Genomic DNA, 13,794 nt, shown 5'->3' on the forward strand with positions numbered 1-13,794 from the left:
TTATTTTTGCTTTGGCACCACAGCGCCACTTACAGGCCTGGCATACATTTTGCAGCGTTTTCATGCATTCGTTTGGACGCTCACATTTATTTTACGTCTCCGTCTTTACGGCAAACGTTTTGGAAAATATCAGCGTTTCGTGTTCGTTTTGACTTCGTGTGGACGGGGCCTTAGAGTTCCAGTTCTCCTTCAAATCCCCAGCTCTGATTTAAGGCCCAGTCTTCTAGCTAGGTCTATTGTTATTCTGGCTTTTGTTTTCATTAAAAACATGACTTAGGTTTGGAGATCAGTTTGTTTTGAAGCAACAATAGTCAGGCATCAAAGAGAGATGGTTTGTAAATAGTTTTTTTTTTTCTAGGGAATGAATGTTGTTTTCTAAAGCAGCAGGCAGTCCTAACGATTTCCAGAGGGCCTCATCGAAGGGACTAGCCCGCTGAGTAGAGGACATCTCAAACTAATGAGCTGCTAAATATATCCCCCAGCCTCTCTTGTCTTTTGATGCTTTAACTTATCTTTTTTTTTTTTTTTTCTGACCAACTGACTCCTCTTTAATTTTACCTCATAATCTTCTTGTTTATTCCCTGGGTTAGATTTTGGCTTGAATCTTTTTTTGTTTTTGATTTGCATTTTTTTAAATTAAAATATTCAGTTTCTTTTTTCTCTCAGATATTTTGTGTTTTTTTTTTCTGTCTTTGTAGCTGTTCTCTCTTGTTTTACCTCCTCCCTTTATCATTGTGTGTTTGTTTTTCAGTCTCTCTAAAAGTGTGGGTTGTTTTTGTCGTCACACGGTTAGTCAACACCAACATCCTGTTCAAACAAGCTCCCCACCTTGCACACGAGGAACAGGCATCCTACACACATGCTGACTTTGCCTGTTCGTGAGACATCCAAGCTGTTCTAGACCCTGATCAACCACGACTGAAGCTTGTGACACATTTTAGCTCAAAGTTGTTTTTTTTCCCTCACCTCACCATGGATGGATCTCTACAATAATATAATTTCTCTGTTGGTCTTTGACTATAGTGACAAAATAAAACTCTCTTCCCATTTGCTGAATAATGGCTGTCACGATTAAACCGAAGTATATAATCTGTTTAGTTATTTTCTACTGCAGCACAAAGTTGATATCCATTCAGGCCTCAGCATGCCTGCCTGCCTGTGGGTAGAGGGGAGATTTGGCAACAGTCTTCAGCTTCCCACTGAGTCCCTCTTGTTTTTTCAGCTTTCCTTTTGCTTCATCTTTAACTTTTTCCAAAGCTTTAAGAAAACAAATCTGTGTTTACTGTTTAAACTTCTTAAACTATAAATGCATATTGGAAACAGACAACAGTACGCAGTTGGTATGGCAAACTTGCTGATCCTCTCCTTAAGGGAAGGGCTGGGCTGTACATGTGCTATCCTGCTACATTTGTGCAGTCTATCTTGGGTGGAGTCTGCACACAGCTGTTTCACTTTAACCCTCCATTTTTCAGATGAAGGGATTTTTTTCCCTCTTCTGATTTTAAGAGGCAAAAAGATGAACAACGACCGCTCATGAGTCTGCCATACTTTAGGAGTTTTCTCTTAAATGTAGCCTCAGAGCATCAGTTGTAACATGCATTACCTTTAAATGGCACTAAACAACATATTACCCCTTCATCCTGTACCTTAAGCAGTAAACGATCTTTAAATTATAGTGTTGATATATTTGTGGCCAATTGTCTTTTCTCTGCTCTGATGGCCTCTGTCCTTATTGCCTCATCTGTAAACAGAACCACACAGCAACACTGATGGTCTTTGTATAGGCTGGCCGTGTATCCATTTGGGTTATTGTGTCAGCATTTTTATGCATGCACCAGTGTACTGAGAAATGTCAGCAACCTACAGCATTTTAAAGCTGCAGCAATTGCTGAAAGGAAAACCAGGACTGTACTTTGGTGCCGGTTGTGACACCTTATTGTAAATGTATTTTTTTTTTATGCTGGTGAAGATTCTCAATCATCCAGGTTTTTTACTTTTTTGGAATAGGTATATATTAGTGCCTTTTTATCTTGTTATTTGCTGATGCTATTGCTGCATGTTGGATTATTTAAGACATATTTTGTTTGAAGAGGGACTTCACTACGGTACAAAAGTACCCATTTCACTACGGTACAAAAGTACCGTAGTGAAATGGTTTTGTAGAAAATGTGCCATTTCTTACTCTGACTGATTTCAGAGATGTTTGGCTGTGCGAGACTCTTTCCCATGTTTTTTTAGAAGTGATAGTTTTGAATCTTAAAAGAAAATTAGGGAATTGTTTAATTATTCCTTTTTTTCATCTGTTTTATCAGTGGTTGATCTGATTAGAAATGGAGAGGCATTTATTTTACAGTTCACATAAAAATCTTCTTCTTCTTCTACCAAAGAGAAATTTGATTTACCTCTCAAACTACTTTTTGGCCAATTTTCTGCTTATCACAGTACATATTGCGTAACACCATAAAATTTTCATTATCGTACCGCTTTATAGGGCTGAAGTTCATTCAACTTTATGCATTAATCCGTTTTAAAAAGTATGCTATGCATTTACTGGTTTTTATCTTTTCCCTGCTTAACAGTTCACTCTTCTTGCATCCAGAGGCATTCATATTAATTTATGGTCCTCCCTTATATTTCTGTGATTTATACTTTGTTTTTCACTGGTTTGTAAGCTTTAAGAGTTTTGAGTATTTGCATAAAAAAGGACAACTTGACTCGAGGTACATTGTTGCCCATGAGTGGAACCACTAATCAAAGTAATGAAGCTAAGAAAGACAACATTTCCCAGTGGATAAGTAAAAAGAAAGAGGAAACGCACAAAAAATTGGAATCCAAGAGGCATATGACGCTAGTAGGACTTGTGATACAATACAAACATTGTATCTTAATGAAAGCCTGCAGGTTGATGATGAGTAATTAATGTTAATCAAGCCCAGAGGAAAAGTTCCTTCAGGCTCAGAAATGACTAAACAATATCAGGACAAATGTTGACATATATTTCCACCTTATTTTAACATTTATGGTTTTTAATTTCTTTGTTTTTTCAAAGGCATAGCACAGGATCTGTTCCAGCAGTTAAAGGATAACTTGATAAAGATTCAAGATTTTTCTCATTTTCAGAGGTTTGGTTGCAGTTTTGTTTTTCCTTTTAACTATATTACTTTAAGAGCTTTAAATTTGCATAAAAGACATCACAGCTGACCACATGCCTTTTCTGTCAGCAGAGCAGGCTGCTTGTGTTAAGAGGTTATACACAGAGATGCTTGTCACCATTTGTTCACCCTTGTGGAGACTGATCCGAGCAGTTGGTCCAAGAGTCCTGTTGGACTTCATACGGTGGTGATGGACAAAAGGCTATAACAGGGAGTGCATTGTTTTAAATCTGCTGCTGATCTTAAAGAACTATTTATCTTCTTTTTGAAATGATCTGTTCAGACTAGTTCTTGGTCAGATTTTTTTACTTTTTAATTGGCTTTACTTCTCTTCTATTCAACAATATCACTCAAGCTCTCGTACCTTTTCTGTCTGGAAGGCTCAAGCGACTGAAATATGATCAAGATACTGTTACTTTGGGAGTTTTTTTAGTGAGGGGAATGAGTTAAGGCTGTGCATATATGCACGTGTGTGTGTGTGGGAGGGGTCCCACACACTCTTTTGTTTTCCCCTGAAAGCTGAGAAGTAGGAATGTCTGCCTCCCAGCTGTCATCAACGGAGATGGTAATGGGAGAGAGAGCAGGGGCGCTCACTGTTCGCCACCTCAGAGCATCCTCCCATCTGTTGTGTCGGGGTCGAGAGTGTGTACATGTTTGCCTGTTGGGGGGTCACACAATGGCTGTAGTCCCTCCTGCCCTCACCCGCTTTGGCCTCACATGCATATTTAACCCTTCAAATGCAAAGTTGTCTGTTGTCCTTTTCAGAGGCACGCTGCTTAAATCTGTCACTGTGCCCCATCCATGCTGAGCGAGGACAATGGGCTGCACGGGCAGCACGCGTGGCTCAGTAAATGCATTGACACTGCAGGGGTGGACTGAATGGAGAAGGGGAGAATTTCCATTTATTTAGGGACATCCATCTCTGGGTTTTTTGCCTGTGTTTTGCAAGCTTGTATTGCAGCTGCAGGATAGATGTTTTCTATAAATGCTCCTTTGAGATGTGCAGCTGCTCTGATTGACTCTGGTTTGCTAGAGGGTTACCTTTCAATTGTTAATATGAGACTTTGTTTGGTTTAATAATGTAGCAAGCTTACCTTACAGAATGCAGGTAAACACTATGTGTCCCTAGGTGTGTTTGATGTTTACGTTTGTTTTATTAAATCATTTACATAAGAAATACAGTCAGATTTCTTAAGTAGTTATTGGACAGTCTTAATTAGCTTTAAATTGTGGTGCTTGTTTTATTAATATAAGAGCTAGGACCTCCCACAGGTTACCTTTCTTTTTTTAATCTTCCCTCTTTCAAACATCTTTCTTTATCAGCTCCCTGAATCATCTACCAAAAGCTCATTTTTGCAGAGTGACATGCTCTGAGGTTTCTGCTTTGTTTTGCATCATTTCCACCCTACAGATGTATAGTTTAAGCACCTACGTTTCTGTGGTTATTGTTCTCATTTTTCTTCGCAGCATGTTCCCTTCCCTTTTACTAAACAGCCTTTTTCTTTCAACCGTTTTTTTTTCTTGATGTTTTCCGTGAGCCGTTACAAGCTAAAAAAAAAATGAGACGGCAGTGTTTAGTTTTCAGATTTTCTTTTCATAGATGTGAAATTTGGAAGCAGTTCCAAGAAGAATATGACACCGCAAGTATCAATCACACGCTGTTCTGTCTTTCAAGTCTGCGTGAGTCTGTTGATTCATGTTACACCTCTTATTGCTTTGAAACATGTTTGACTGCCTTTGCTGTTCTCAGATATTTGAGTTGAAGTCGGGTTCAAAAATGCATGAACGGGAAACCCAGACTCGTTTATCACATTAACGACTCTACGTGGGTCTTTTGAATAATTTCTATATTTATTACAAATTGTCAAATAAAACACCTGACAATTCAGGTAGCTGTTTCTATAACTAAAAAAAAAACATAAACTCCACCGTTTTTACCTCAGCATCTCTTCAGATTCATGCATCAGTTGGATGCATGCAACATGTTGGTAGATTTACTTGCATATATATCTGTGAATTATCTTGAACAAATGGTAAAAAGTCTTTAGTTTTAAAGCCGATACGGATAGCATGCAGATAACGGATGCACCTCATTTTAAAATTAACCAAAAAGATTTTTACTCTTTTATTGTACAAGTTTAAATTCACTTTTTCTTTTCTCCTCCATTTTATTTGCGACACCTAAAAGGTAGTCACATTTTTCTTTCTACGAGATTAGTTGAAAATAATTTGCTCTTTCAAAGTACATATACAAAAGGAAAGGCTACAATTTATATTTTCTTTAAGATTTTTCACTATTTAATGTAGCTATACCAGATTGTTAAAAGGTTTTTCTTTGTCATAAACAACTATTATTCATAGAGGTACGAGATGGTGTATGTGCAGAAGAGCTATTATTTTGGGAATATTTTTATACGAAATGTGGATAATTTAAGATTTAATCTGAATTTTTAAGCTGTCTTTTGTATCTTTGCATTTGAATTTAACACTTGGATAAACATTAGTGTTCTACTGGTGTTAGCATTGCTAACGTAAACATAGGTTTGAATGTTTTCTGTTAAGAAAAGAGACCCTTGCCCTATTAGATTTTGAACAGACTTCCAACATTGCCTAATTCAGCATGGCAATGATGAAGAGAACTGAATTTTTTAGGATTATAATGTTTTATCTTCTTCTAGTTTTTTAAGCTTCTTAACTTCACTTGAAGTCTTGCCTCCTGTTGTTGGTAGGACAGAGCACCTAACATCCTGCCAATGAAGGTAACCTTTTTTTTTCCAGATCCTTCCTGCTAACAGCTTCAATGCTTTCTCTTTGGTCTATTCCTTTTAATTCAGAAACTAATTTTCTTTTCAGCTTTAATTTTGTTTTAAAAGCTTTTATCACTACAATCTTTATTGTAATGAAATATTTGCCACTGTACTTAATTCCTGCAACTATTGTCTTTACACTGTATCTTAAGTCAGAGGCTTAAAGAGATCCTTCCTGTCTATAGACCTTGAAGAAACCCCTTTATACGAATTGCAGCATTCCATTTCCCTTTGGAATCAATAAATTGTGAATTTAATTAAACTATTTAGACATGTGAAAAAAAACAATAATTGTACTGATTAAGGGATTTCTTTTATAATTCTCTAAACAAAAAAACCAAACTGATGCATACCTCAGCTTTAATCCTCTTAATATTTACAACTGAGCTTATCTATTGGTGGCAGAAATTAGTGTAAATGCTGTTATTTTTCTCACACTCTCTTCCCCTTGGCTCTGCTTCACTGTACTAGGCTCTAATAACAGCTTGGTTTAAAAATCCCATGGATTATCCGGAGAAACAAGAGAGCATTGAAAAACAAAAACATCCTTGCCCCAAAAATGATTGGAGCATCATCAGAAAAACAACAACAAAGGGATTGGGTTGAGGCTCTTTAATGTGTCGGGGGGGAAAAAACAATTATCAGGAAAAGATCATAATCATCATCCTGTCTTCAATTTTTGACTTGACCCAATCCGCACACCCTTAGTGGTACATTCACACACAAATTCCCCCACTTCCACATCCACACATTAAGGAAAACACTCCCTTTTTTATAGCCTATTGTATAAAGCAGCGTAGCAGCTGGCTGGTTAAGTAATCTGTATCTGATTTGCTGTAATGTGCTCCCAGCCTGTAATGGAGAACAATTAGAAATTTAATTTGCCTGGGCAGTGATTGCTAAATCCCACATCTTTCTCCCACCCTGATTTATTTATTTTTTTTCCTCTCATCCCTCCTCCCCTTGCGCTTAACAGACGTGTGCCATTAGCGACAGATGGGAAAAGGAGAGATATTCACAGGCAGTCCGGCACCTTAGGGCTAGGAAGGGGATTTTGATGCCCCCACCCATGTGTTGAGTGTCCTCCAGCACAGCTTTAAGGGACTAGCTGTTGGGATTAGGAATCCGATTCATGGGTGCGGTGTGCAGACAAGAGTCTCCCTTCAATGTGAACTTATTCCCTGATCTTTAAGTAACATAATCAGATTACATTTTTGTGTTCAAACGGACTCTAATAGTTTAACCTTTTTAAATGTCTACTTTGTTTGCTTCATTATAGTAAAGGTCGGAGCTTAAAAGCTGGGATTTGTATCATCTTGTTCATTTTTGGTCTTTCTTTGGCTTTCACAGAGACTCTGTTTTGGTCATTATTGTTTTTACCGGTAATAGTCCTTAAAAATCAGTTCTCCTGCTAACTAAAGATAACGGCTTGTGTTTAGCTGTGACTCAGTCTCATCCTCAAAGTCACAGAGCATGGTGTACTACATGCAAATTAAATTTTTGATTCAAAATTAATTTTCCATCTTCAGTTTTTAACATTTAGATCAACTTTTTGGCTAATGCAAAGTGAGAAGCACAGATTGTATGGTAACTATTAGATCATTTTGAAGAACCAGGACTGTGTTCATTCTTTTTACTGAAAATCTCTGTTCTTACCACCCATAAAGGCAATGATAGAGGTCAGCATCATTTTAAGGGTTTTATAATTTATTATAATTACTTTTCCATCCTGATTGTTTGTTGTGCAACAGGAATGTTTTATGACTGCATCTTTCTGCTTCTTTTAAATGACTCCATGGTCAATAAGCAATCTCCCTCATTGTGTAACTAGGAAGTTGCACCATTAAAAACATTTCTAAGTTTCATAATAACATCACATATAATATATTTTGAAATATATATATATATATATTTTTTTTTTATATAGATGACCTATGATTCAGCTTCTTGCAAAAAAAATGTTTTTCTGTGTACCTTGATGGGAGAGAGACAGTTTTATTTTTAGCTGGATTATATTTAGATCCTTTGTTGTTGTTTTTTTTGTCTATTCTCACTCCAGGGGTGCTATCACAGGAGGTGATTAATTCTTACTAAAACAGTTTAGTTATGCAGTTTGCATAGTGTTTACAATGTAAAAACATTACTAAATATGTTTTTAACATGAAAAACTTTTTCTTTTACTTTAAAATTCATTTTTTTTGCCACTTTTGAAGGCATACTCTGTCTGATCAGCTTTTATTTTTAAGCTCTAATTGTCTGCCTACCTCAGTATTTCTCTCCAAGTCATACTTTTTAAGCTATTCATTTAAATTTGTTGCTGTAAAATATTTGTCGAAAACAGGAATGCTGTGCAGAAAGACATCTTAAAACAATGTTTTTTAAGGAATAAACTTGGTATTTTTTTATTTTTCCTTTGACTTATACCAGTCCAGATGACCTTAAATTCATAGGAGAAAAATATATAAATATATATAGTTGGGTTGGTTTACTGTGGAAAAGGCTTTAGTAATGATATTTGAGGTTAAATTGCTGGTTAGTTTTTCCCTTTTTTTCTAAAGCAAATCATTTTAAACCAGCATGTTTTAATAAATGTGTTTTTATTGACAAATCAATTGTGCTGTAAGCCTTTCCTCTAGTTGATTTCCATCTAATCCATTGTCTATTTTTTTAGGCGCAGGTTTAGTATCGCATTGCTTAATGCAGCCTTTATATCTCTTAGTTTTTGCTTTGCAGTAGGACTTGAAGTTCTCCTTGAGACTCCATCCACCTATCTAAATATTACATCTGCTTATGATATTAATGTTTATGACACTTGTAATATATTAGTCAACAGTTATTGCCCTCCAAAGGGTCCTTTGCAGTATGGATATTGCACAAAGTGGTGTGATCATGATATATTGAGCATCCTTAATTACTTTTCCTCTGTCTAGATCAGCTCTATTGACTGTAGGTCAACAGAAAGGACAAAAACAAGGGTTAAAGCTGCTGCCCTTAAATGCCCCCTAAGGCCTTTTTTGCCTCCTCCTGCCTCTCAGTCAGGGGTAATCAATTCCTCACCTTTACCACAGTCCTCTCCTTGGAGAGCCTTTAGTCTCCCTAAAGCCTTTCAGGGAACAACTGCTGTGGTCATGGTGTCAGATAGCATCCTTAAGCACAGATGGGCGTCTAAGTCAAATAGATGTATTTTTTTTTCTGCAAATTTAACTGTTCCAACATTATTGTATATGTGTTTGTACTGTTTTCTCATGTGAGGGGTCTTTAGGATGATATCGGACATTGATCCATCACTGGAAATTTATTTCAAACCAGGTTCTGGTGGGGAAAAGGGTTTCTTTAACTTTTAACAAATAAGTAGAAATAAGAGTTTATAAAAGGTTACTTTGCTTTTATAACCCCCAATGCACGGGTTAGTGGAGGTACAATTATTATTTTAGATTAGCAAGCTTATAGCAGTTTGGAACAGTGTTATTGAACTTAAGAACATGATTGTTTTTTTTTGTTTTTTTTTATGTATCTCTAAAGGGAAAAGACATTTTGCATATTAATGAGTAAAGAAAACACAATTCATTTATTTAACAAGAATAAAAACAATCAAATCTTAAAGGATGCCTTTGTTGTTGTTTTTTTGGCAACCAAATGTTCTGTTCATCTTGGAGATTCTTGTGTAAACACATCCAGTCTTTCCACAGCATAGCTCAGTAACACATCCACTGGTGTCGGTCTTGTCAGCCCTGGGCGTGCCCTTATTTATGGGTGTTGACTTTGTTTCCATTTACCCGTATGTGTGTGTTTGAGAGGGAGAGAAAGCTTCGCACATTTGAGTGTTTCCATTTAATCTTCTGGTTCCAGCTTAAAGCGTTGTTTCTCTCTGGAGATTAGAGGATGTCTGAGTTTTCATTGGGGAAATGGTCTCTTTTCGATCCCTAAATATAAACTGAATTGGGACAGGGTGGATTTTTGCTCTGTTTCTTTTTGTTTGCGACAGTCAAGTAGCTTTCAGTAAAGTAGGGTTAATATAATTTTTATACACTAAAATCAAGAATAATAAAAAAATATATAATTTGTTTACATATTTAACATAACTTTGAGCTTATTGTTTAGGTCGCAGGCTTTTGGGTTTTCTATGCCTATAACATATGAACTTTTTTTAATAAGATAAAAAGGTGGTAAAGTCGCAGGACATGTTTTACAGAATCCCCTCCATTCCTCTTGTATTGAATTTCACATCTGAAAACATAGGAAACTCAGGAAACAGTATAAGTACTGCTGTACCTTCTCTGCCACCAGGTGGCGCCAAGCTAGATTTACTCCAACTACTTTCTGGTTCTTAGTTTCACTGAACTTGGTGTTCATTTACATCTCGGTTTACACAGGTGCTTCAATGTTGTGTCAGATGTGATGGATTTAGATGGTGTCCTCTTGCCCGATGGTAGCTTTAGAGGCTGGGGGGGGGTTACAAAGGTACACATTACACATTTAGATGGTTTTCTCTCACTGTAACAAAACAAAGGCTCTACTAGCTGATATGACCATGCTGCCATTCTGTGGATAGAAACCTGATTGACTCCGGGCTTCTCCCTCATCCTGTGCTTCTTGGCTGGCTTAGATATCTTAAGATATCTGAATCTGCCATTATCAAAAAGTAAATGAACTTGGAGAAGGATCCAGACCTACTGCCAGATAGAACTGTTACTAGTGTGGAAAGGGGAGGGTTTAATGAGCACGAGCTGATCGAGAGGAATTGGATCTATATGATATTTTTAATCCTCAACACTGTAGCAGGGCTTCCTCCATCTAACTATTCATCTTGATCCATTTTCCTCTTCATCTGGTATGAGAAGCTGCAGAGTTTCAAGTAATGCTGAGCTTTAATTATAAACACTGTATGTCAACTTGACAAAATTTTCTTTTAAAAGCTTGTTTGACCTTATGGCAGCTGACCAGGCAGGGGTTTAAATCTGCTTAATGAAATAGCATAATGTGCCCACAGCAGAACATTAATGCAGCAGTTATTGTTACACTGACAGTCTGTGTAAATTTATTTATGCAATGTCTAAAAGTTAATACTTAGGGTTATACAACTTATAAATGGAACAAGGGCTCCAAAGGTAAACAGTTTGTTTATCGACTCGGCGGGTACATGAAAATCTCTGCATTAATTAAAAATTAAGATACACATCCCCGACTTGAGGCAAGCAAAACTCTGTTTACTTGCATAGCATGTAATTACTTTTTTATCTTGCATTATTTAATATGGATTATGAAGTCAAATTGGCTTCCAGGCTGCAACAGGGAGTTGCTTATGTAATCCAGAGGAACGGGGCTCAAAGCCCATCCTTCTCCCCTCCAGACGCAGCAGATAAATGTTCATGTCATTGTGTCCCGTGTCTTTAGGTTGTGCGCCTCCACACGGAGTGCAGCATGGAAGCCTGCTGAACCAGACCGAGTCCAACCAGGCCTCCTATCCTCCTGGCTCCCAGCTTACATACGGCTGTGATCCAGGATACACACCAGATGGACAGGCTACCATCTTTTGCACCAGCCAGGGAGCTTGGTCCAGTCCACCTCCAAACTGCATCAAAAACTATGGTGAGCAACGACCTTTATTGTTAAGAGAAATATAATTTAATGTTAATATTTAAAGAAATAATTCCTCTCATCAATAACCCACAAACATTAATACTTATTATTGCACCTTGTTATTATTATACGTTTTATTGACTTGAAGTGTTCTTTTTGGTGGATTATGCTTCTTTTATATATTTATAGAATCTATTAAAGCTCAGAACAGCTCATCTTAATGTGTTTGTCAGGTAAGTTTTGCCTTTTAAAATTGAGCTTGAGCACCTAGATAGAAATTCCTCTACACCATGGTACTTAACGTTACAATAACAATGACAGAGAGGTGTGTCCTTGAGAGCTAGCAGGAAGCACTGTGTCATTTTAGGTCAACTTTAAGCTTCGATTTCTCTCCACAGGTAGAAATAATCACCAGCAGACTTCCTGAGCACAGTAATACCCACCACATGTCTATTTCATTTCATTCTCTCCAGTGTGTTCACCACCCCCTGAACCAGAGAACGGAGGCTACCGCTGTCACCCGACTCCCTGCCACCACCTCGTCCATAACACCGTCATCGAGTACTTTTGTGACGAGGGATACACGATGAAGGGAGACTACAAATACCTCACCTGCCTGGATGGCGAGTGGGACAGTCACATGCAGATCAGCTGCAGACTCACACAAGGTCTGTTAGCTCAGCCAATCTCCTTTCATTTTCATTAGTTTTATATTTTTTTGTTTGTTTTTGAAAAAAAATAATATAATATACCCGCTATATAAAAGTGAAATAAATAAGTGCAGTCACTTTCTACAATTTGAATAGGTGATATGTTTAAAGTCTTGACTTGACAGATTTTGCCATGGATTGTTTTAAATATTTTAAAAAATGTTGGTTAAAAATAAAGATATCGCTGGAAATTTGGCTGTTTTACATGAAAACGGTCTAGCACTCCATGATAATGGTACAATCTGTTTACCGTTTTTATCTTGATCTGTTCTCATGGCTCATCCAGACAAGGAGCCCAGCTTGCCTTTGGGGATGCCAGCTCTGTCCATCGTCTTGACCACAGCTAGCTCTGTGTTACTCATCCTGCTCTTAGTCGTGCTGTTTGTTCTAGTACAGCCGAAACTCAAGTCCTTCCATCACAGCAGGTAAGATTAACAAAATTCCCTTTTCCTTCATACCTTGGTGATAAATTCCTTTTTGTACAGTTAGAGAACCTGAGACTGATTTTTATCCTGGGCATAGTTAGTAATTATTAGTTTTAACATTAGAAGGACCAATTGTTTTCTGCTGCTGATCTCAGTTTTGATTGACTCCTGTAGCTCATGTATGACTTGTTCTGCAAGCTTTCATGTCTGACATTCCTGACCCATGAATATGTAAACACTTAAATAGTTCATGTGATCACATTTGACAGCTGTGTCTGCTGGGGCTCTGTGGTTGAAAAGCCAGGATGATTTGATCTGATGCTCACTGGCACTCATGTTGATTGTGTAATAGGCCGGGGAGGGGGGGGCTTTCTGCAGCCTGCTTTAACGGGATCTACAGGCAATACTAATCGCTTTGATTTTGCTGTATGTTGCATCACATCGGACTGTAACCCAGAACTGAGTTTTGTTTTTGATCCACATTCACCACACTGATTTATTCTCTTGGTCTGTTTGGTCTTTAGGAGGGAGCAGGGCGTCTCAGGTCAGAGCAGCTCCATTATGGTGGAGGGCGTCCAGGTGTCGCTGCCCTCCTATGAAGAGGCTGTTTATGGAAGCAGTGGCCCCTCTGGTGCTCCTCCTTCTCCACCTCCACCTGTAGCTCCATCAGAGTCCCGGGTCCCCATAGTACTCTCCGAGGGGCTTCCTCAGGGAGCCACAGGGGGCCAAAACTCCAGCAGGAGCTGCCAGCACAGAGAATTAGACTTCTGTTTGCCATCAACATCATCATCCTCCTACTCCTCCCACCGTCACGCAGAGACAGTGTTGGTTCATCAGGCCCCCTCGTCCTCCTCTTCATCTTCATGGGCCAGAGAGCCCCTTGTTGGTGCTTGTGCAGGCCCCCAACCTCGTAGAGACTCAGAGAGCAGCGACCAGCACAGCCTGCTTTCTGTGGCATCTGTAGATGAGTTTGCTGACGGTAAGAGGAAGTTTTCTAACTGTGCTTATTATTTACTAAATAGTGAAACATTATAAACTGAAATCTAATAAAACATCAAAATCTGTATGAATATTTTTTTAACAGAATTACCTTTTAAATTCAAACATGCTTATATACATT

The 13,794-nt window shown here is 37.9% G+C and overlaps 1 protein-coding gene across 1 annotated transcript in view; it reads left to right on the forward strand.

Annotated features, from left to right (window-relative positions):
* Positions 1-13,794, forward strand: part of susd6 (sushi domain containing 6) — a 30,855-nt gene that overhangs the window by 15,404 nt on the left and 1,657 nt on the right. Inside the window, exons 3-6 of the mRNA XM_015388870.1 lie at positions 11,354-11,548; positions 12,013-12,207; positions 12,536-12,674; positions 13,199-13,653. Of these exons, the coding sequence (XP_015244356.1) occupies positions 11,354-11,548; positions 12,013-12,207; positions 12,536-12,674; positions 13,199-13,653 (984 nt within the window). The remainder of the gene's footprint in view (positions 1-11,353; positions 11,549-12,012; positions 12,208-12,535; positions 12,675-13,198; positions 13,654-13,794) is intronic.

This window comes from Cyprinodon variegatus, unplaced genomic scaffold (assembly GCF_000732505.1).
Source record: "Cyprinodon variegatus isolate N-32 unplaced genomic scaffold, C_variegatus-1.0 Scaffold439, whole genome shotgun sequence".
In the NCBI taxonomy this organism is placed as follows: Eukaryota; Metazoa; Chordata; class Actinopteri; order Cyprinodontiformes; family Cyprinodontidae; genus Cyprinodon; species Cyprinodon variegatus.